This window comes from Plectropomus leopardus, chromosome 6 (assembly GCF_008729295.1).
Source record: "Plectropomus leopardus isolate mb chromosome 6, YSFRI_Pleo_2.0, whole genome shotgun sequence".
Lineage (NCBI taxonomy): Eukaryota > Metazoa > Chordata > Actinopteri > Perciformes > Serranidae > Plectropomus > Plectropomus leopardus.
The window spans coordinates 26,033,041-26,056,956 of NC_056468.1; the positions used below are offsets into that span (position 1 = coordinate 26,033,041).

The window sequence follows — 23,916 nt, forward strand, 5'->3', positions numbered from 1 at the left end:
AGGTCTGGACACAACACTGAACAAAAGTGCTTTATAAGTTAACCAAAGCATCATCAAAGTTATCATCTGGGCACCATGAATGTCTGAGCTGAATGTCATAGCACTCCAAAAGTTAATAAGTATTTCAGACTGCACCAAAGATTGGATCAACATAACCGTTGTTAGAACCACATTGACAGTCATCAGATGGTTCAGTGATTTGCAAACAAAGGTGCCCAAATGTGGGTACATGGTTGTTGGTTTTTAAACCAGTTTAGGCAAGGCTCTATGCAGGAGTCCCCTGTGTGAGGTTTTGTTATCTCAAAACAAGAATGGTAGTAATCTCATTCGTGTGTGATTTTTACTTATTTGATAAGAATTTTGATTTAAAACCTAAAAACACAAGTGCATAAATATTGAGCTGAAAGTTTTTTTGTGTATGTATGTAACCTTTTTTGTAATCACCATCATTTTGATTAGTAATTGCATTTCATTGCATATTTTTTCTTAGTAACTGTAACTGATTACAGTTACAATTATTTTGTCATTGATTACTAACTAGTTGGCCTGAAAAACACTGAAAGACCTTAACTTAAAGACTTTAACTTCAACTGACATTTTTTAAGCACCTGCTTTTTACAAAAGACCAAACATATACTTTAAACAGAAAAGTCAATAACTGTATCGATGTGACATATGATATATGAAGATATATTATCATTCACTTCAACACTTCCACTTTTACATTTCAAGCTGACTTTAATCTTTAGATCAACAATCAAAAATATAATTTATTGATTTGCTCATAATAGTTCATATTTTATGTCCTTTTTTGTCACTCTTGATTCTAATGAGGGTTTCCACAAAACCTAAAGAATCAAACAGTGCAATGGTCTATTATATTGTGCTTTTATTGAACCAACATTCATTTACAGCTTTACAATTTGCTAATTTGGTTATTATTGAGAGAAGACCAGTATTCTTACGCTGTGGCTGCTCCAGAGCCTCAGAGAAAGAGTGTGACGATGCTCGAGGACACCAGCAGGAGAAGGACACTGGAACCAGTGGGTATATTGCTGGAACCAGTGGGTTTGGGGATGTCAATAGCTGGCTCATCGCTGTTACACAAGTCCGTGGCACAGCACTTTATGGGGTCAATACATAAATTACTGAGCATGCAGCCCTTAGTGACAACACCTGTGAGACATGATGCAAAAAATCAGTTTTAACAACAATAAAAAGTCTCTATTTAGTAAAGCAATATATCTGCACAGATAGATAAATACATTATTTGAAATATTCAATTATTTAGCTGTGGAACAATAACTCACCGTGCAACACAAAGGAGGTGCAACGCTCAAAGATGGGAGGACAAGTTAACTGCTCTGTGCAGGATTCGCCTGATGTACAATGGTGGCATCTCAATCCACACACTGTACAGAAATACAGAGTAGTGCCACAAATGGTTCAAGATATTCCAAATCTAATGCTCAATGTTTTAGACATTTTTTCAAAGATAATGTGAAGAAAAACTTGAGAGAAAACCAGACAATGGAAATTATTACACAACTCTCTGTTTATTTAATCATTAGTATAGGCTCAAGCCAATAATCATGAATCATAAGCTGTTTACCTGCAGACAGAGTCATAAAAAGGATCAGAGGTCCAAACAACTGCATTGTGACCAAAGAGAAAAAGACTTTTAATCAACCCTGTAAAAGGAGAACTGGAGTGAGCATGTGATCTCTCACGCTTCTTCATAACAGTTTAACTCTTTGGTGTTTCTTCAACGCCACAGCAACATTTCCGGACCAAACCCCCACCCATAGTAATCTCATCCTCTCTGGAGAAACAGCCATGTAAATGGTATGTCCTGCAGTGTGATCTAGCCAATGGTCTTGTTTCCCTCATCACGTGCTGAGCATAAATAACCAATAACTGCCCTGTAGATTCGCTCATGGCAGATGTCGGGATAGGGGGTAATGAGACAGGAGATAGGATGTCCAAGGCTGCACTAAGGCGGGAGAATATAGATGCCTGGGTTTCTATTGGTAGAAGTGGGTGTGGTCATCTAATTAAAGAAGAAATCAATATGTACTGGCAGAGAGAGTGGGAGGAGGAGCCAAAGGGCTGGCATCTTTCTTTCTATTCACCAAAGGGTCTATGGAAATGGTAAAGCCAAACTAAATAGAGTAGATGAAATCAAGCTGATTAGATTAGGGTGGGGCACTGAGGACTGCAGAGCGGACCACTGTTGGTGGGGAAACACAAAGGATGGGAAATGTACGTTATGTGGAGAGATGGAGACCGTGCAACAGTTGCGACAAGCTTCAGTGAAGGCTGTATACAAAAGAAAGGAGATCCTTGTTAGAGGGAGTGGAGTAATCCTTTAAGAACTCTGTTAGGGTATTTGTAAATTGTAACTGGAATAAAAGTCATATTTATAGGAAAATCATTTAGTGTGTATACATGCATAAAATGGTGCGGTTTTTGCACTCATTCCGAAAAAGACAATATACCTACAAAGCTTTTTACATGTCTCATGAAAATCAATATTCCTATAACACCCCCGTGTACATACATGACGGATTACTGTAGGGGGCTTGCTAAATTTTTATTTGATAATGTAATTGAAGGTTGTTGTGGGGTTTTTTTTTCAAAAATGAATATGTCTGACATTACATATTAACATGAATCAAATAGTTTAGCAAAAATAAATTGCCTTATTAAAAAAAAATAACAACTTTTGAGTTTACAGTACGTCTAACTTTTATCCTTGAATCCTGGTACAATCATGGTAGCTATATGCTAAATCACGGCGCAGCACCTGTACATGCCAGCTAGGCAAACAAGCTAACATTTATGTATTATTAAAAAATGTTGCCCAGTTAGCTGTACTATTATTTTAGGTGGAGGTACACTAATATGAGCCACAATCAGGCCACAGTCGATGGCTTTGTAACTTTTTGAGTAGGAGTCTCTAAAATACTATGAAACTCAGAAACAAACATGGTGTATTAATATATGAGCCTACCAGTGATTATTATTTTTAATATCTTAGTATTATATGAACCATAAATGATATGTTTAGACTTGGCACTTTAGACTGATGTATGTGTTATTTTGGACCCAGTTTAACATCCTTCTCAAATTTATAGAGTATATGTAGTATGGGTTCCTTGCTCTGCCACTCTTTCATTTAAGGGTGCCTTGACCTGTAAAAACATTGAAGATCACTGTCTGAGTGGACGTCTGCATCCTTTTAAAACTAAAACTTTTTTCAACCACATGCTTTTAGCCAAAGTTTAAAAAATATACTGCAAACAGAAAAGTCAACAACTGTGTGAATTAGCATTCACTTCAACACTTCCACTTTTACATTTCTAGCGTACTTTCATCTTCAGATCAACAACTAAAGATTTAGTTTATTGATTTGCTCATGATTGTTATTTTATGCCCTGTTTATTCACTAATGTTTCTAATGAGGGTTTCTGCAGACTTTAAAGAATCAAACGGTGCAATGTTAAATCATATTATGTTTTTATTGAACCAGCAATCCATTCATTTACAGCTTTACAATTTGCAAATTTGGTTATTTTCCAGAAGTCCCAAATTGGGTTACAGAGAAGACCAATATTCTTATGCTGTAGCTGTGACAGGGCCTCAGAGAAAGAGTGTGATGATGCTGGAGGAAACCAGCAGGAGAAGGACACTGGAACCGGTGGGTATGTTGCTGGAACCAGTGGGTTTGGGTATGGAACCATGGGATTTGGGCTTGGAAGGTTTGGGTTTGGTATCAGTAACACCCCAAACTTCGGGTTTTGCGATGTCATCAGCCGGATGATCACTATTACACAAGTCCGTGGCACAGCACTTTACGGGGCCAAGACATAAGTTACTGAGCATGCAGCCCTTGGTGACAACACCTGCGAGACATGATTGAAAAAATCAGTTTCAACAACAATAAAAGTCATCAGACATAAAGTACAGAAATACATCAGCTCAGACAGATAAATTATTCATTTGAATTATCTAGTTTTAGCTATGGAAGAGCAACTCACCATTCATCACAAAGGAGGTACAACGCTCAAAGACAGGAGGACAAGTTAACTGCTCTGTGCAGGATTTGCCTGATGTACACTGGTAGCATCTCAATCCACACACTGCACAGAAAAAAGAGAATAGTGTCACACGTGGCTTAAGATACTCCAAATCTAATGCACACTGTTTCAGACATTTTCACAAACAAGCTGACAAATATTAATATTTTTATATTTTGTAATATTTCATTTTTAAAAACACAACAAAACAAACAGAAGAAATTATTACAAGACAGTCTGAATGAGTTGCAAAGATCATTTTAAAATCTGACCAATAAGAATTTAAAAAATCCATATATTTCATTATAAGCCTGTACACGTGAATTATAAGATGATTTTACCTGCAGACAAAGTCATGAAAAGGACCACAGCTCCAAAGACCTTCATCATGACTAAAGAGAAAAAAAAACCTTTTAATCAACAATGTGAAAGAGGACTTAGAGAGAAAATGTGATTTCTATAAAGTTCTTGATTTTATAGTTGGACCCTTCAATCTTCTTTTCAGGAACAAGTCCCCCATCCAAAAGTCGCTTTTACACTGAAGGGCCAAGATGGAAGTCCCCTCTATATACCCCAATTGCATTTACAGCGTCACTCCGCTCCAGCGTAACACGCTGCATTGCGGCAGCTAAAAAGGCATGACGGCCGTGACATGTAACAGCGTCGACTTACAGTGTGACATATAATGTGCGCGTCGGCATTGCTTTCTAAACAATAACAAAGGAATAACATGTCGGTGACAATCGTGTACGTGTGTGTTCTTCGGCAGCTGACCTCGGAGCCCCCTGACATCATTGTTTTTGCAGTTTGCGGACATTCACGACCGCTGTTTTTCTTCTTTGAATTAGCCGCTAGTTGCTAACAGCTGATTTTTAAATCTCCCTCGGTCTGATCGCCGATATAATGCGTAATCATTGCGTCACACCGCCCCACCCATGGTCACGTTTCCTTCCCACCCCGGCCATGGATGTAGTAAATCAGCCTACATCCATCTGCCCGACCCATGGTAGCGTCACTCGTCCCCACCCATGCTCTTTTTTTAATCCTTAAGTGGTTTCTGTATTCTGGGAAATGCAGTCATTTAACAGGGTGTGGTGGTCGCACTTAACCCTATCGTGCATACATTATGACCATCTCAGTCAAGATCTCCCCTCTAAGTGGTTTTGTTCTTCTTTAGGCTTGAAAAAAAAAACAGGTTTGTTCATTTATTGTAAAGATGCATTTTTCAAGGAGTTTTAATTCTTGGGTGGCCAGCATGCATAGCTGGAGAAATATAAACTAATTTAAAAAAATATGTATATAAAAAATATATGTGAAACTATAAAAACATGTTTTTAATGCTGTTAAACAAGTGTGTGCACATATTTTAACATATTTCAATTTCGTTAAATGCAATGCAGAACCTGCGGCAGACTCCTCAGCCTCCCCCTTTTTCTTTCTAGTATATTCCTCCTCCCTCTTCCCTTCCTCACTCATTCGGCTCCTCCTCAGCTCCCTACCACACCTCCCCCTGTTGAACTGTATATATTTCAAAGGACATTTACTGAAGATTTTCATCAGTTTTATTCTCACTGTGCCATATATTTGCCACATAGCTGATCTTCTCTTTCAGCAGGTCCAAACACGTCCAGAAACTTGTTATTTGACAGATTAAGCTGAATATCTGACACAGAAAACACCAAATCCAAATAGCAACATTTTATTTGTGTCTGAACTGATATGATTTTTATTATCTTTGCATGCTTTGCACTTCGACACCCTGTGATTTTGAATATATATATATATATATATATATATATATATATATATATATATACACATTTTTGTTTCAAAAACTGCTGATTACAATTCTTCTTTCATTAGTCAATAGGCTAAACTTATAGCCCAAAAAGTCACTGCAGATAAAGTACTTTCAAGGGCAACAAAGTTGCTGTAATAGTAATTACTGCCGTTGAAATATAGCCAGTGATGCGTACAGTTAAGTGAACTGATGCTTGATTAGAACTCCTTACTGCATTAAATTGCATTCAAACTCAATGTCATGTTTATGCCTCCTGAAGGAACATTTTGCTGTGTAGAACCGACATATTAATTTAAAGGTAACTTCTCTCACTTTATTAGTAAGAATAAAAAAAGTATATTTGGTAATTTAATTTAAATTTGAATTCTAATTTTGTGTGTGTGTGCGTGCGTGCATGTGTGTGTTTAATTAAAATTTGATAATAGTACCCAACATACTATTATCAAAAATAAATTAGCCTAATCATTTTTAAAAAACAATTGAGTTAACGTTAGACAAAACTGATGATAATGTGTTACTCATGAATTATGCAATCATCATCTCTAGCTGGGTTTCATTAAAATTTGTGCCAAAACTTAAGCGAAATTTTGATAAAACACAATTGCGAGATGACTGCGTTTCCACTGACTTCTCTCGTGATGTTAAGCGACTTTCCTCTCGCAATAACATTCCAGTAGCCATGGTGATGGATGTCCAAAACATTGGCAGGTTTATTTCTATTGCAGCCACTCAGTAAAGAAAATCTATCCATCCATCCATCCATTTTCTTCCGCTTATCCGGGGTCGGGTCGCGGGGGCAGCAGCCTAAGCAGGGAAGCCCAGACTTCCCTCTCCCCGGCCACTTCGTCCAGCTCTTCCCAGGGGACCCCGAGGCGTTCCCAGGCCAGCTGTGAGACGTAGTCTCTCCAGCGTGCCTGGGTCTACTCCGGGGCCTCCTACCGGTGGGACGTACCCTGAACACCTCACCAGGGAGGCGTCCTGGAGGCATCCTAATTAGATGCCCGAGCCACCTCATCTGGCTCTCCTCAACGCGGAGGTGCAGCAGCTCTACTCCGAGCTCCTCCCGGATGACCGAGCTTCTCACCCTATCTCTAAGGGAGAGCCCAGCCACCCTACGGAGGAAACTCATTTCGGACGCTTGTACCCGCGATCTTGTTCTTTCAGTGACTACCCAAAGCTCGTGACCATAGGTGAGGGTAGGAATGAAGATTGACCGGTAAATCGAGAGCTTTGCCTTTCGGCTCAACTCCCTCTTCACCAAGACAGACGTTGCAGAGTCCGCATTACTGCAGACGCTGCAGCGATCCGCCTGTCGATCTCCCGTTCCATCCTTCCCTCACTCACTGTGAACAAGACCCCGAGGTACTTAAACTCCTCCACTTGGGGCAGGACTTCATCCCCGATCCGAGGGGGCACGCCACCCTTTTCCGGCTGAGAACCATGGCCTCGGATTTGGAGGTGCTGATTCTCATTCCAGCCGCTTCACACTCGGCTGCGAACCGATCCAGTGAGAGCTGAAGGTCGCGGCCCGATGACGCCAACAGGACCACATCATCTGCAAGGAGCAGAGACCCAATCCTGAGGTCACCAAACCGGACCCCCTCAACACCCTGGCTGCGCCTAGAAATTCTGTCCATAAAAGTTATGAACAGAATCGGCGACAAAGGGCAGCCCTGGCGGAGTCCAACCCTCACCGGAAACGAGTTCGACTTACTGCCGGCAATGCGGACCAAGCTCCGGCACCGGTCATACAGGGAACGGACAGAAAATCTAATATCACCGTAATTTCTTTGTCTCATTTAAGACTGAAGAAGATCTCGGTCTCTTCTTCCTTTCACACATACCGAGCTTTGTTTTGTAGAATGTCACAAGACTTTATTGTACTTTTTCATCTTCTTTGGGTTTAGTGGCGGTTGGCAACCATAAAGTCGCATTACCGCCACTCGTGTTACACATCATATGAGCTATAAAAGCGAAAAAAGTGTTTCCATTGCAGTTTTGTGAAATATGGCTTTTTCGAATAGCCTGAAATTCCACCTCATGAGAGCATAAAAACTTTTTTGAAATTATCAAGTTTCCATTAGACATAGGCTATTTTTATATTCACAATTTCATTTTGCGCAATTTGAGGGGTTCATGGAAACACACCCACTTTTGGGAAGGTTACTTTTGAAATGTAACAGGTTACAGATTACTAGTTACCCTGTTATAAAATGTAATGCTATGGAACTATTTTAATTAGGCTACTTCATCAAAGTGAGGTAACTTATGACACTATATTACTTTTTGTTTACCCTTTAAACAAATGTTTTAAACAGGGCAATAGAGCTAAAAAGACCTAAAAACAACATAAGTACATGTTGCACTCAAATTTGTCTCAACAGCTTTGCTGACACACAACTAGAATTTGCCAAAAAGATGGCATTCCTGCACGGCACAAAGATGTAACACATCAGAATTAATGTTTATTCAACACTTTTTATGGAAATGATTATTTTTCATATATAACTACTTTGATTTAATTGCATGTTTTTCTCAGTAACTGGTTACATTTATTTTGTAATTTAAAACTGCCCTACACGTTGTGATGGTTTGAGAGGTCGGGAGCTTTTCTTTTGGGGTGCTGAAGGTGTGGATGCAGAAAATGAAAACCATTAAATGTTGCTTTCAAACTTAAATTCAGCGCATTCAGTCCTCTTTAAAAGGTCAACATATTTCTTGCAGACAGAAGTTAAAAAAAACAAATTTATACATCAAACTTTAAGTTCATTGTCTTCTGGGTAGCATTATTAAAAATCTCATTGTTCTCTGTCTGTGTCCACTTGTCTTCTCCACATGCCCTGACTCCTCCTCCCCTTCAGCTCCCTCCCTGAGGCAATCAGCTGATTACTTTCAGCTGGGCAGCAATCCCTCCCTGACCTGCTTACTTATTGTGGGTCTTGTAGTCTTTTACTGGATGCCATGATGGTTTTTAGTCTTTGCTGCAGTCACAGGGAGGGGATGTAGCTCTCCTAAATGTCTCCATATCTCAAGACATCACAACTGGAAGTCATGCCAGCTGATTTTAAACAGTGCATGCAGTATGTCCCTGCTCCCTCTCTGTTTTAATTAGGGGTCCTTGGCCTGAAAAACATTGAAGACCTCTGCCCGACTGGATGTCTGCATGTTTTTCAACTTAAACTGACATTTTTTTAAGCACACGCTTTTACAAAACAACACACAATTACTGTTTGCAGACAAAAACCTTCAACAACCATACTGATTATCATTCACTTAGACACTTGCATCATTTCTCATCCACTCCACTACTGTTTTCTGACAGACTAAGTGAAACCAGATGAACCACAGTGAGGAAATAGCTTCATCTTTGTTTCATATTTACTCCATAGATTTCAAAGTAAAAGTCAAAAGTACTGTGGAACTCAATGGCATACTGCAAAGTGAACTACTGCAGCACTGTTGCTCTGGTTTATATAACCCAGAGTAAATGTAATGTGCTACTAAAGGTGATTTACTGCCCCTTTAAGTTCTTGTATTTATTTACAAAAAGTCTACATGACTATTTTTCATGTAGATGGATAAAGTGCGCACTTTGTCAGAAAGTAGGAGGGCTTATAGGGAGAGGCAGCAGTAGGTTTAAATAAGGACAGAGGGGTCGGACCACCGAGTGAAACGCTTTGAAGAGTTAACTTCAATTTCCAGTTCTCCTCTCACACACTCGATTACAGGATTTTCTCTGTATTCACGATGAAGTTTTTTGGAGTTGTGATCCTTTTTATGGCTCTGTCTGCAGGTAAAACAGTTTATTATTCACTTATATAGTAATGTAAGTTATGAATGTGTTTTTTTTCCATGGTGGGCGTAGGCTTATCCTAAAATAGCCCATTTGCAAAGCACCCAGACTGTGGTGTAATGATTTTTGTTTTCTTATTTTTTTATATTTAAGAGAATTTAAGATTCATATTTATCAGCTTGTTTGCTCTTCTTTAGCGTTAAACATACATTACAAGGATCATATTTGGAGTAATTTAAATTCTGTCTGACACTTTTCTCTCTGTTTTTTTATTTTTTTATAGCATGCGCATTGAAATGCCACACATGTTCAGGCAAATCCTGCAAAAATTCAGTAGATTGTCCTCCCGGTGTTGACCAGTGTGCCATCGCCGAAAAGGATGGTGAGTTGTTATTCCACAGCATTTCACAGCAATATGAAGCATTTCTAATACTTAGGTGAACTGTCTATCTGAGCTGGCATATCGCTTTACTGAATGCCTGGGGACTTTTATCGTTGTTGTTGAAAGTGAGTTTTTTTTCCATAATGTAACACAGGTAACGTCGCCAAGACCTGCATGCTCAGTGCTTTGTGTATTGACCCCATAAAGTGCTGCTCCACGGACTTGTGTAACAGCGCCACACCCACTGCTTCCAGTATCCTCCTCCTGCTGGTGTCCTCCGGCATCATGACTCTCTTTTTCTGAGGCTCTGGAGCAGCTGCAGCTTAAAAATATTTGTCTTCCTTCTTTCCTACTGAGTTTGTAACTCCAAAGGAAGCAGCAATATTTTCAGTGTGTAAAAAGCTGAAAATGAGCGCAGATCAATGTTGGTTCAATAAAAACCCAATCTGATCAACCACTGAAATGTTTTTGTTTGTTTTTTTTATTTCTGCAGAATCTTAAATCGTAAACATGATTGGCAAACAGGACATGACACTTCAATAACCATTGGTAAATCAACAATTTGCATGCAAATGCAACTGAATAAATTTGTTGATTTGAGGATCAGCGAAGCTGATCAGCTGACTTTAGGGTTGGGCACTTCCCTTTTTTGATGGTTTTGGTTTTTATATTTATCATCACAAATTGCTGAAATGCAAAGCATTCAAAGGTCAACTAACTCCCATCACTTTAGACACAAACAAAATGTAGCAGATATTTGGTGCACTCTGTGTCACATATCTTTTATCTTTTGTCAAAGTCAAAACTGGAGCCACATTTCATTTTTAGAGTTGGGGAAAAGAGGAGGAAATCAGGCAATGTGGCAAATATGAAACATAAAATGTTTTTTTAAAGTGAATATTCTAGACAATCTACGGATAATGCAACAGGCTAGTGGTTTACAGGCGTAAAATACACTGTTTATTCAACATTTTAGTTTACTTTGTCCATAGGAACTTAAGCAAAAAACTCACGTATTGAGATATGATAAGTTCTGAATTTAATGTTGTTGATGTCGATTTTTTTAAGTTATTATATTATTTTATTATATTTAAGATAATAAAGTATCTGGATGTCAAGTTTTTACTCGGAACAAACAAGAGTACAAGAAAAATGTTTTTTATCTTAGTTTTTTAGTCCAGTAATTATTATTACTTTGCCATTAACATTGGCAGTCCTTTAAATAAAAAAAAAAAACACTTTAGAAAATATCCAGATGGATTTTTTTCTTAAAGTCACCAAAAGTGTGTAATAAAGAAGTAATAATAAAAAACTGATAAAAGAGGAAACTAGACAAACATGTTAACTGTAAAAAAAAAAAAAAAAAAAAAAAAAAAAAAAGCTTTCCTGTAAAGATAGGTGTTAAGGAGTGACTTAAAAGAAGAAATTACCATCCTGCATGAAAATGAAAATGAAAAATGCTCAGTTTCCTTTGAGGCAGGCTGTGGCCTCATTCTAAAATTGTACTTTTCACATTTTTACATTTATCTGAGAGCTGAAATTACTAGTTACTTTCACGATTCAACAAACATATGATCAATTTATGAAATATAATACTGAGCTATAGATTCAATTATCCAACAAAGTAATTAAAATGTGCTTGACCTCCACCTGCTGTATCATCTAAGTGCTGTTTGAATTAAACCAACTTATAGGTGATTAATATGAAGACAATCTACAGATAATGCAACACGCTAGTGGTTCACAGGTATAAAGTACATTGTTTATTAAATATTTTAGTTTGCTTTGTCTGCAGGAGCTTAAACAAAGGCACATTTATTGAAAATATGTGTAAAATGGGCCTTTTTTGAGATATGAAAAGTTCTAAATTCACTTTTGGTGTTCTTCATGTTTTCAACTTATTGCAAGAGTAAGTTTAGGGTAATTTAACATATGGATGTCAAGTTTATCCACACAAGAAAGTGCAGCTGATGGTTTACCTTCATAATCCAGTAATTATTATTTCTCTGTAATACAAAGACCATTAAAACCGCAGTAATTCAATTAAGAAACACTTCACTTCATCAAACTCTGTTGTGTCACAGTGGAAATATCCAGATGGATTTCACCAAATGTCTCCTACAATAACATATATGGCTGGTACATTAATTCCTTGTTTTGACTGAATCCCTACATGTCAAAAACAAATTCCATATGAGTAATATTATTCCAAAATCTGCATTTTTTTAATTGTAGAAACACTACCATAAATGTATCTTCTTTTGTCTTTTGTCTGTTCGAACTCCTCCCCTCTGGAAGGCGTTACAGAGCACTGTATGCCAAGACCACCAGACACAAAGACAGTTTCTACCCCCAGGCTGTCACTCTGATGAACTGTAAATAGTCAGAGTGTCAGGAGAGAAAAACAAACAAAACAAAACAAAACAAAACAAAAACAAACAACCAAAAAAAACCAAAAAACCAAAAAAACCAAAAAAAAAACAAAAAAAAAAAAAAAAAAACAACAAACAACAAATATATATATATATATATATATATATATATATATTCATACTACCTCATGCACAGTGGTTTTTGCACTAACTGTATATTTTTGAATTACATACTGTACATTTTGTATATATTCCCTATCTATTCCTTTTGTAAATACAATTACATGTCTATGTCTGTCTTTTTTTCTATTTTTCTTATCCCTAACTTATTTCACTCCCCTGTACTGTGAGCATTGCCAACCCGGAAAAAATTCCTTGTTCCTCATTTGTTGAACTTGGCCAATAAACGTGATACTGAAAATTCTGAAATTCTGAAAAAATTCTTTAGTGTGTGAAGATTTAAACAATAATGACATTGGCGCCATCTGATGGTGGCATCAAGAATGCAAGAAAGCGACACAAAGACAAACAAAATCCATCAGAATAATTTCAAAGTCGCTTGAATCCCATAAAAATCATCAAATTATAGTGGCTGAAGCATTGCAATCTTATGCAGTATAATTATGTTCAAACAAGGTATTTAGATAACTCAACCAATGGTGCGCTTTATTTTCATGCCAGAAGTGAAAGCAGTGAGAGCAGACAAACATGTACTCATGGTTAATCCTCACAAACTTTTGCAATGTCAATGACTAAAAATGTAAAGGTGCAAAGGAAGTTTTGGGGAGTATTTCCATCATCTTTTGCAGGTTACATAATTACCAAGAACTGCCAAACCAGCGTAGCATGGGAAGCTGCCATGATTTGCTGTGAGGGGGACTTATGTAACAGAGACATACCAACTGGTCTCACTGCCGTCCTCCAGGATTTGTAACTTTTAAAAAAAAAAAAAAATCATTATAATAATATGTATTGGCTATTTTGTTTCATTTTGACATCATTTGATTCACAAGTCCCCTCCCTCCAATCCTACATAAGAAACCTTTCTCGGTACAAGAAAAAATGTAAACAAACATCACATCTAAATAGTAGTTATAGGTAGCTGTAATTTAAAAAAATAGTTTTAATGATGTTAAATAATAATGACAATAATATTAATAATTATAATGATGGATTACAAAAAGAAAAGTACAGCAACTTGTACACAATGCTTACATATACCTTTGCAGTGTGCAAAAGAGTCATCATCCTATTCTCACTTCTTAACCAGTTTATTCTAGCTGTAGTTTAAGTTACAAGCTACGTTGGAGTGATGGTGTTAACACCGTTTTGGTCGCATTTGTAACATCTTAAGATAAAAAGTCACTTTCCTTATATCAGAAACGTGGCAAAACCAGGTATAGAGGCACATGCAAAGTGGACAATCTGGTGTGCGTGGTAATGGGCTGTTGTAAATACAGCAGACTAGTTAGGAAACAGTGGGCTGGGAAGGTGAGGTGAAAATGGGAATTTGACTGAAAGGATGAACAGAAAGACAAAGTGTGTGTGAAAAACACAATTAAGGCTAAAATTAAAACAGGTTTAATCTTTGGTTCACATTAGTTCTTCTTTTTCAACCTGTTGCATAATAACAAAAGTGCTTCTGATAATTTATGAAGTGTAATTATTACACCTAACATTCTCTTTTGGTGATAAAAGAAATATAAACCAGAATAGCATACAGCAATGCTGCGTGCGTATACAGCAATTCATCCCCTGGGGAGTGTGAATGTATGCAGATTTTGACTCTATCCATACAGTAGACGTTAGGACATCTTAATGAATAAGTAAAAACTTTGGTCAGCACTCAAAATTTTTATCTGGATCAGAATGATCCTGATTTAGAAATCCTATGTTTTGCTGTCTGGGACCAGCTAATCCATACGACCTTTCAACTGATTTTTCAAAGCATTGGATTGGATCACAATAATCCAGATACAAACTTTTTGAGTTTAACAAATCCAGATAAGGAGTTTTCTAAACAATGGTGTATCCAGACTTTTTTTTTTACCAGGGTGGCCCAATTGAAAACAGAATTATACAGAATTGGCATAAAATACAAATGCTGCTGCGAGCGCTTGTGTCAGCGTAGCTTTAATTTACCATTTTGTCTCTGATACCCATACCTACTTTAATTACTAACAGTGCAGTGTCTCACATTCCTGTTTATAGTTTAGTTTAAAAGTTTAATAGACCTGCCAGTCACGTCAAGTCAAGTTGAAGGACACTACTCAAATGTAAAATAATGTTTTGTACCTTTTTAGGGATTTAGTGGCAGGATTGCAGATTGCAACCAGTTGAAACTCCTCCTGGCTAGAATTCTTCAGTGTTTATTGTTCAGGAGGTTTTTAAGAGGAGTATTATCAACAATGACCTCTTTCTCTCCAAAGCAAATTAATCTGGTGATAACATCCAGTAAAAACACAGAATAAAGCATCTTCATGTTACAAATAAGGGTTTCTCTGACACTGTTGGCATGTCAGAGACGGCCGCCTGACCAGCACCTGCTGATGTGTGTTTAGCTTTTATCTCTGATAACTTAAGACCCAGACATTCAGGAGGTTTTCAACATAACATGAATTACCCGCAGAGGTTTCTTCGTCTCCAAAACAAACTGATCTTGTTATTTATACTGGTGAAAAAAAAAAAAAAAAAAAAAAAAAACTAAAAATATCAGATTCATGCTCAAAAAATTCTTGTACTTTTTGTCGAACCCTTTCATTGAGGAGGGTCTTCTTGAAACGGTGGCTGATGCGAAAACGCAGATGGGCCTATTTAGAGCCAGTGTTAGGTTTGTCTATTCTGGGCTACCATAGAAACATGGCAATGCAACATGATAGACTAAAACACAGCAAAGCAATTCTTATTCTTATGTTCAGGTGGTTAGACACTAATGAAAACAGATTCTATTCCATGTCTGCCATTATCATCCCCCTAAATCTGACACACTCGTGTCTTTATTTGAGGAGACAGAAAGCAGCTTTAACCTTTTTATTCTCACCAGATGTTCAAAGTGGCTTTGACAAACAAATCAGAGGAAAAACAACATTTAACACTAATGCAGAACTTGAAATACAACTACTCATATGTCTTTCTGGCAGTGATGAAAAGTAACTAAGTGCATTTCACAAAGTAGCCTATTTAACTTAAAAACAATTTTGACGTACTGTTATTGTATTTCAATTTGATGCTACTTTAGAAATTACTACCAACAATAATAAGACAACAGCAATAATAAGAACTTTAACTTCTAAAAATAAATAAATAACTTTATTTGTATAAGACTTTTCAAAACAGTTATAAGTGCTATATAGATCAAACAAAAAAGTAAAAAAAAGAAAACAGCAATCACATAAATAACTTCACTCAACTTGGGTTAAGACTGGATAAAGTAGAGTGTGTAATGAAAAAATAATAACATTGATAAAAGAGGGACAGGAACCAGGCGACAGCCAAAGCTTCCTGTAGAAGTAGGTTTTGAGGAGTGATTTGAAAGTAGACAATGAGTCTGTTGACCAAAGTTTCTCAGAAAGGAAGTTGCTGTGAACCTCTTACGGAAAATTCCTTTTGTGGGTCAAGCTGTGGGAACATTGTAGCCTACTTTAACGCCTCTACATTTATTTGACAGTTGGAGTTACTAGTTACTTTAAATTTATTAATAAAAATAATAAAAAAAAAAATATAGCACCTTTAAGACAGAGTTTACAAAGTGCTTTGACAAACAAAGCAAAGCAAAAACAGGATATATAGACAGCAATACAACAATGCAAAGCCAGACAGTCCTACTGAACACAATCGAGAGGAAGCTAATGTAGAGTTAGGATAGAATTAAAACCAGAGGACCGAAAAATGCAAGATGCAGGACGCATAATGTCTGTATATAATAATATAAAATTATACAACAAAAGAGACCAAAAACAATAATAACAGAAACAATGAAAAGGAAACAAATAGAAGGAAATAAAGTGGATAAAACATAAATTTAAAAGGTAAAATGTATAAAAAATAATAAGAAATAAAAAGACGAAATTAAAAAACATCACATAATAGCAAGTCTATACAAATGGATTTTTTCTGTTTGTTTTTTTCAAATGGGTTTTAAGAAGTGATTTAAAAGAAGTGCAAAGCCGAGGGCCCCTGAGGGCAAAAGCACGTTCACCTTTAATTCAAAGCCTCGACTTTGGAACGGCCAGAGGGGCCCCACCTAAAGCTGCAAACTGGCTCATAAGGGGTCAACATTTCTGTTATGCAGCTTGGAGCCAGACCCAACCGAGCTTTGAAAGTGATCAGTAAAACCTTAAAATCAATTCTAAAACGAACAGGGAGCCAGTGGAGAGAAACCAGGACTGGGGCGATGTGATGTCGTCTGGTAAAACCAGTAAGAAGGCGAGCTGCTGCATTCTGAACTAGCTGGAGGTGGTAAATATAATACTGAGCTGTAGATGAAACTATCTATCAGTATGTAAAATAGATCAAATGTGCTTCACCTCTACCAGCTGCAACATCTAAATGCTGTTCACGTTGTGAAGCATGAGTAATAATATTCCCATAAATAATATTAAATACATAAAACAATTACCTGAAAGGGACCATTCTGCCTGTTTTCAATAATTTACATTTTGCTGGTAATACTTTTAATTAAGGTGAAATCTTGAATGTCGGATAACCTCTGCTCTCTCTGCAAGACTTAATGATCACAGATGAACAAGTCACAAAAAAAAATCATAATTTGCTAATAGATTGTAAAATTAATGTCAAATGTCAGTTGTTGCTGTATAAATCAGTTCAGTACTTTAAACTACCTCAATGTTTCTGCTCCGATTAGTTTCGCCCAAAAAAAAACTGTTTTGTTACAAGCTACTAAAGATGATTTAATGTCACTTTCTGTTCCTGTATTTAAACATTCAGTTGCATGACTGTTTCTTGTACATAATGTGTTCAATCTGGGCAGAGGCTTTGTGAAGAAATGCAACTGTCAGGTTTTGAAAAAGGACTGAGGGGTGAGACTATAAAAGGAAGAGTTCAGGTCTTCTCTCCAGCTCTCCTCTAACACGCTGATTACAGGTCTGACTTTCTTTCCGTTCACAATGCAGTTCTTTGGAGCTCTGATCTTCTTTATGACTGTCTCTGCAGGTAAGAACAGCTTGTGATTCATGTGAATTGGTTTATAATACAATAATGAAATTATGGATTTTTTTTGTTTTATGAGGAACGGATTTTAAAACAATGTTTGCATTCTATTTGATTTTTAAAAAAACACTATCATACCAAAACGTAATATTTGTCAGCTTATTTGAGTTTTTCTTCATGTTTCTCCTCATATTCTCTTTTATGGAAATATGTAAAACAGTGAGTATTAGACGTGGAGTATCTTAAAACATGTGTGACACTCTTCTTGTTTTTTTGTACAGCATGCGGATTGAGATGCTTCGTATGTAACGGCAAAACATGCAAAGACGAGTTTACTTGTCCTCTCAGCAATAGCCGTTGTGCCTACGCCGAAGCGAATGGTGAATTATTTTTCTACAACTAATATTAAGTATTTCAAAAATATTATTTATCGGAGCTGATGCTGTACTAAAAGTCTGGTGGCTTTTATTGTTGTAACAATTTTTTTCCTTCTCATATATTGCAGGTGTCGTCAGCAAGACCTGTGCCCCAAGTGATGCATGTATTGGCCCCATAAAGTGCTGTGACAAGGACTTGTGTAACACTGGCCAGGCGACTGAAGGTGGTGCAAAACCAGTTTCTACCCCCAAACCCACTGGTTCCAGCAACATACCCACTGTTTCCAGTGTCCTCTTTCTGCTGCTATCCTCAAGCATGATCACAGTCTTTCTCTGAGACTCTGGAGCAGCTGCAGCTTAAGCATATTGGTCTTCTTTCTTGACCATTTTGTAACTCCTGGAGAATAAACAAATTTTAATATGTGAAAGCTGTAAATGACTGTGGATCAATGTCTGTTCAATAAAAACAGAATATATGCGACCATTGAATTAGTTTGATTTTTTTCAGTTCTGCAGAAAGCCAAATTATATATATATGAGTGAAAAAAAAACAGGACATAAAATATGAAAAATCATAAGCATATTCATAAATTTAATGGATTAATGAAGAAGATCAGCAGACTCTTAGATTTCGCATGTTCTGCTTTAATGCCAGTGGTTACTTTTGACACTTATCACCACAAAGCGCTAAAGTGCAACGCATTCAGGGTCAACAGACTCAAGACACAAATAACACAAATAAAATACGGAAAATATTTGCTGTTTTCTTTTTCAAATATCAAGCTGAATGAGTCAGCTTCAGTCAGTTTCTTTTTGCTCTTGGAGCTGCCAACAAAGTATTTTATGTTTTGTTCGACAGTTGAAAGCCACACTGCTTTTCAGAAGTGCAAAATATGAAGAGGAAATGCAATGTGGCAAATATGAAGTTTGACAGTCCTTTGAGGGCAAAAAAGACTAGTGATTTACAAGAGAGAAGTACATAGTTGGTGAAATGTTTCACTCTGTTTACACCTTTCACAAAGTATTGAACCCTTTAACCCAGAGCAAAAGGAAATGAGTAACTGGGCAAGAATTATCACACAAACTGCAAGAAATTTTACCCAAAAAACAGTTGTGAAGAAGAGGGGGACATTATTAGAAAATAATAAAAGAAATAGGTAAAAAAAAAAAAAAAAAATGTCCAGAAGACTATATTTTTTTTTTAACAATTCTGTACTTTTCTACAACATTTTGTTTAAATTTTGTACATTTTGTTCTTATTTTCAGGAATTTTTCATCGAAATGTTTTTCCTTTTTTTTTTTTTTTTTTTTGCTTATTTTTGGGCCACGTCTTTTGTTGTTGCCCCCCCCCCTATGTTTTTGAAAGAAAAAATCAGAAAAAATCAACCAGTTTGCTCAGTTTCACACGGTTAAACAAAGATGCATTTATTGAAAAATTAAAAAAAGAGAATATTGTGGCAGTCATGTTTAAATATATGGATGTCAAGTTTTACCACAAAAGAACAAACTTGCAAAAACCATTTGTTCTCTTTGGCACTTTACCTTTGAAAATCAGGTAGTATTCATTCACTGCAATAAAAAGACAGTTAATGTTAGCAATCTTTCAGTTAAGAAACACTTCCCTTTAGCATTTCAAACTCTGTTGTGTCACAGTGGAAATATTCAGATGGACCTCACCAAAAATCTCCACTAAATTAATGGCCAACTGATTCAGTGTTTTTGACAAAAGCCCTTAAAATTTTGCCGCTTTTTCTAACTGTATTTAATTTAGTTTCCCTGCATGTCAGCCCAAATATATATATTTACATATATACATGCAAGAAGCAAGAAACAGAAAACTGTTTTAGACCAACATGTTTTCAGAATGGCAGATCTATCTGTGTGTGTGTGTGTGTGTGTGTGTGTGTGTGTGTGTGTGTGTGTGTATATATAAAAATAAATATTTGCAAAAATAAATCAAAATTTAAAAAGAAAAAAGTCTTTAAAAAATATTTTAAAAAATAAATAAATAAAAATAAAAATAAATAAATAAAATAGCCTGGGGGAAAATGTGCTTAAAAATAATAATTCTAGGGCATTGCTGGCTGAGTGGATAAAGCAGGCGCCCCATGAATAAAGGCAGTGTCCTCACTGCAGCGGCGTCGGGTTCGACTCCCGCTCAAGGCCCTTTGCTGCATGTCGCCCCCACACTCTCTCCCCCTTTCAACACTACTGATCTGGCCCATCTAATAAAGGCTAAAACGCCCTAATAATAATAATAATAATAATAATTCTGTAAAATATTTTAAAAAATACAATTAAGATGGTTATTGACAAAAAAATGGAAATTTATCCCTTGCTTTTTCAAAAATACTTTTCTAAATCTACTTTTTTCTTGCAGTTTGCATAAGACTTCTTGCAAAGTAACTCAATAGCTTCTTTTCTATGTTTTAAAGGGAGAGCTTAAATACTTGTGAAGGTGTCTGAATGCAGCACAAGAAAAGTGATGTCGATCCAAGTTAAACAAAGGGTTAAACACATTTTCTTGCCTTCTCCTCCAGGCTTTAGCCACACAATTGGAAAACATATCAAACTTAAAAAACAATTCTATATTTTGGTCATCTGAGCACCACAACATATCAGAGTTTTATACCAGCCATTTCCTTTAACAGTAACACTCATAAGTCATCAAAGTTTGGGCTCACACACTCTGCTTTCCTCCTGAATACTGAATTGCCCAACACTGATGACCAGAGGAAGAACATGAGCTCTCGTCTTTGTGGCTAAAGATGTTCTAGATAAACAACAAGTTATATATGATTCAGGGCCAATCCTCTGTTTTGTATACATATAAAGATTAAATAACTGACATGTGATTGTAATTAATGCATGTTAGCTTAAACATTTTAGTTGGGAATGTTTCCTGTTATACTGCAGTTGCCATGTCGACATAAGGTTAGGCATGACCTGACCATGAACTCTACACGGCTAAAGCAATTGTCCAACTCAGTGAAGTTTTATTTCCTGTTAACCCTGACAAGCCACCCTAAAGATGCAAGTTACTGTAAATACTTTCACCTTTGCATTTCAAAATCAGTGCCACTAAATGTTCACAAGGTGACGGTAAAGCCGGGAATTCTTACACCCTGTTCAAAGTGGCTTTGAGTCATAAATTACACAAAGAAAAACGTACAGTTTTTCTTGATTGCTGCCCATTTAAGACTCATGGGTGAACTCAGAAAAATGTTCACGCCATCTTTGCACAACAGGGGTTTTCTCTGGTGAATGGGTTAACTACATCTGATTGCTGTCACACAATTGTTTTGGAGTTTTAATGTTAGGGGTCCCAGAATTGGACAGCCACAAAAAAAGAGATTCTGTAAAATGCAGATAAAATGCAGCAGCAAAAAAAAAAAAAACCCACAAAGTGCTCAGTTCGTAATGCAGACCGTATCTATTCAAATTCTTAATAAACTATTCAATACATCACATTTGCCTGAGTGTCAATCTCTCTCAGTGCAGTTCAGTCTATATAGCAAGTGCATAAAACAATTAATAAGTCCAACTGTCCCATAATATCATACACTCCTTGTGTACTTGCAGTATTTTACTCCAAGAAACATCCTAATACTCATTATCACCATTACATAAGTGAAACTGGGCCACTATATTAAATATAGTGCAAATTACAGCATTGCTCAACTGTACTGAACACATGTAGCATCTAATCTGCAATTACACATTTTGTAAAATAACTCACTCAAATTCACTACATTTTCAATGTAAAACCCATTCGGTTATAACTAAACATTCACCTATAATGTACCTTTAAAATGTATACATCAAAACATATACATCACAATATTAACCCTCTGAAACCTGATTACTCTGAAAAACAAGCAATGAAAGGAGAAATGACCCAAAAATGAGCAAGAAATTTGTAAGTACAACAAAATTACCTGAAAGATAGCGAGAAAAAAAACTAACAGAAAAACTGATAAAAAGTTAAAAACAAACACATGAGGAAATAAAGTGTACATATAAGAAATCTGTAACGCTATAAATCTATTTTCCCTAGCTTTTTTTCTTTTCCCCCTAAGCATTTTCCACTAGCTTTATAAAAATAAATTTCTAAATCTACTCATTTCTTGAAACTTGTAGAACATTTGTTACCAAGTTGCTCACTGCCTTTTTCCCCATGTTTTTGAACGAAATTGCACCAATTTGCTAAGAGTTCACAGGTTTAAATATTTGTGAAAAGTGTCTAAAAGTGATGTCGAAGGTTTACATTCTCCATATACATGTGTATCTCTTCAACTATGAAGTGCTATGAGGGAAATATTTATAAATACATTTCATTAAATAAAATTACATACTGTAAACAGACACAACAAAGCAATATGCAAAGTAATTAACCAAAAAGCCCAGCGACCTGCCTGCACAATACTCAGTTAACAAAAAAACAAACAAAAAACGATCGCAAAACATCCTAATAACATTTTCCCATGTAAAGTTACACTTTATGAAGTTGAATTTGGCATTTAGCACCAACTACTGACCCGTTCAATGCAGATAAAACGTGGAGCTTTTAGTTCGTCATCCAGACGGCGTTTGGGGTGCAGCCGGAAAACAAACCGGGGTGCACCGCTCCCGTGGCCAAAGTTCCACCTGGGTGCTGCTTACATTTATTATTTTCATTCACAATATACATGAAAAATAAAAATACATGATTGTCATATGCATTATTACAAATAATATTAGGCTCTATAAATCACATAAAATTATTGTTTAGCTGATCGCACAATTTTGAGGTGTATCTACCACAAGTAGACTGTATATAAAGATGGATGACACGCCCGCTATACTTTAGTGAGGCTAAAATATTCATTATATGGGCTTCACAATAATAAATCCATGATATGGACACTGCCATCATGTAGGTGATGTCATTTGGAGCTCGAGTCTGCGCAGTACAGTCAGGGGGCGGGGCCTCTTTCATTCCTTTGAGAACTGCTCAGTGCAAGCCCCCAGGAAGTGCACCATGCTCTGAAGCAAAATTTACATAGTGGCCGAAAGTGCGTCACATGTACACTGGCCCAGAAAGACTTTTTCACATTTGCTTAACATTGGGAGAGAGACGTTCTGCATCATGCGCCACTGAGCCATGGATCTATTACAAATCTGGATACAACCATGGGGACGTGGCCTCGTTCATTCCTATGAGAGTTGCTCAGTGGTGCATGAAGGAGAGAAATTTCTTTTTCTGGGTTTAGAAAAGTGTGAAATACCAGGATCCACTGGCCCATAGAGCATACGTACTAGAGATTAACAGCAGTCGGGTGCAACCAAGTGTGCTTGAGTGGGCAACTTCTTTACATTTTTCTGATGTTGTCAAACTGGATGCTCTAAATCTAGATAGTGATAGCAGTCGTTTCGCAGGGGTTTTGACACTCACAAAAAATTATTTAGTGATTTACAGACATCTCTTTCCCAAAGTATGTCATTTGAGTCCAACAGTGTAATTCCACTTTTGGCCACTATGTAAAATTTGCAGCCAGACATTCTTCCTGGGGGCTTGGCGCAGTAGCAATCTCCACGGTGGGGGAGATCGCACCAAAACACCCGTCAGATCAAATGCGGGCAGCGCCACTGAATGCAAGTACATGGACTGGCTGTCATAGCTGTCAATCATGGCAGAAAATCCCCCTTGTGTATAATTTAACAACTCATTAAAAAAGAACTTATAATAAAAAATAGTTGAACAAATATCAGGGTGATGAGAATTATATTCAGTGACAGAAGTCATCTTTGGGAACAGTTTATTTGGTGTGTACTTTGAGCTTATATTTTGATTTATTCACTAACATGATGGGGTGGGCTTTATGACCTGTACTGCAGACCGACACCAGGGGGCGATCAAGATTGAAAAGTTACACTTTGGGAGAACTGTCATGTTGTCCATCT

The 23,916-nt window shown here is 36.8% G+C and overlaps 3 protein-coding genes across 3 annotated transcripts; 1 reads left to right on the forward strand and 2 right to left on the reverse strand.

Moving 5' to 3' along the window:
- Positions 1 to 872: 872 nt before the first annotated feature.
- Positions 873 to 1,729, reverse strand: LOC121945068 (secreted Ly-6/uPAR domain-containing protein 2-like). Its single transcript, XM_042489075.1, has 3 exons — positions 1,613 to 1,729; positions 1,311 to 1,412; positions 873 to 1,176 (listed from the first exon to the last, which is right to left on the reverse strand). Exons 1-3 carry the CDS (start codon positions 1,656 to 1,658, stop codon positions 986 to 988), a joined length of 339 nt encoding a protein of 112 aa, XP_042345009.1. The 5' UTR covers positions 1,659 to 1,729; the 3' UTR covers positions 873 to 985.
- A 1,776-nt stretch (positions 1,730 to 3,505) lies between these two features.
- LOC121945003 (secreted Ly-6/uPAR domain-containing protein 2-like) lies at positions 3,506 to 4,602 on the reverse strand. Its single transcript, XM_042488992.1, has 3 exons — positions 4,421 to 4,602; positions 4,041 to 4,142; positions 3,506 to 3,905 (listed from the first exon to the last, which is right to left on the reverse strand). The coding sequence occupies exons 1-3, from the start codon at positions 4,467 to 4,469 to the stop codon at positions 3,643 to 3,645; spliced, it is 414 nt and encodes a 137-aa protein (XP_042344926.1). The 5' UTR covers positions 4,470 to 4,602; the 3' UTR covers positions 3,506 to 3,642.
- A 4,932-nt stretch (positions 4,603 to 9,534) lies between these two features.
- Positions 9,535 to 10,518, forward strand: LOC121944948 (long neurotoxin homolog TA-bm16-like). Its single transcript, XM_042488916.1, has 3 exons — positions 9,535 to 9,673; positions 9,957 to 10,055; positions 10,210 to 10,518. Exons 1-3 carry the CDS (start codon positions 9,628 to 9,630, stop codon positions 10,356 to 10,358), a joined length of 294 nt encoding a protein of 97 aa, XP_042344850.1. The 5' UTR covers positions 9,535 to 9,627; the 3' UTR covers positions 10,359 to 10,518.
- The last annotated feature ends 13,398 nt before the right edge of the window (positions 10,519 to 23,916 follow it).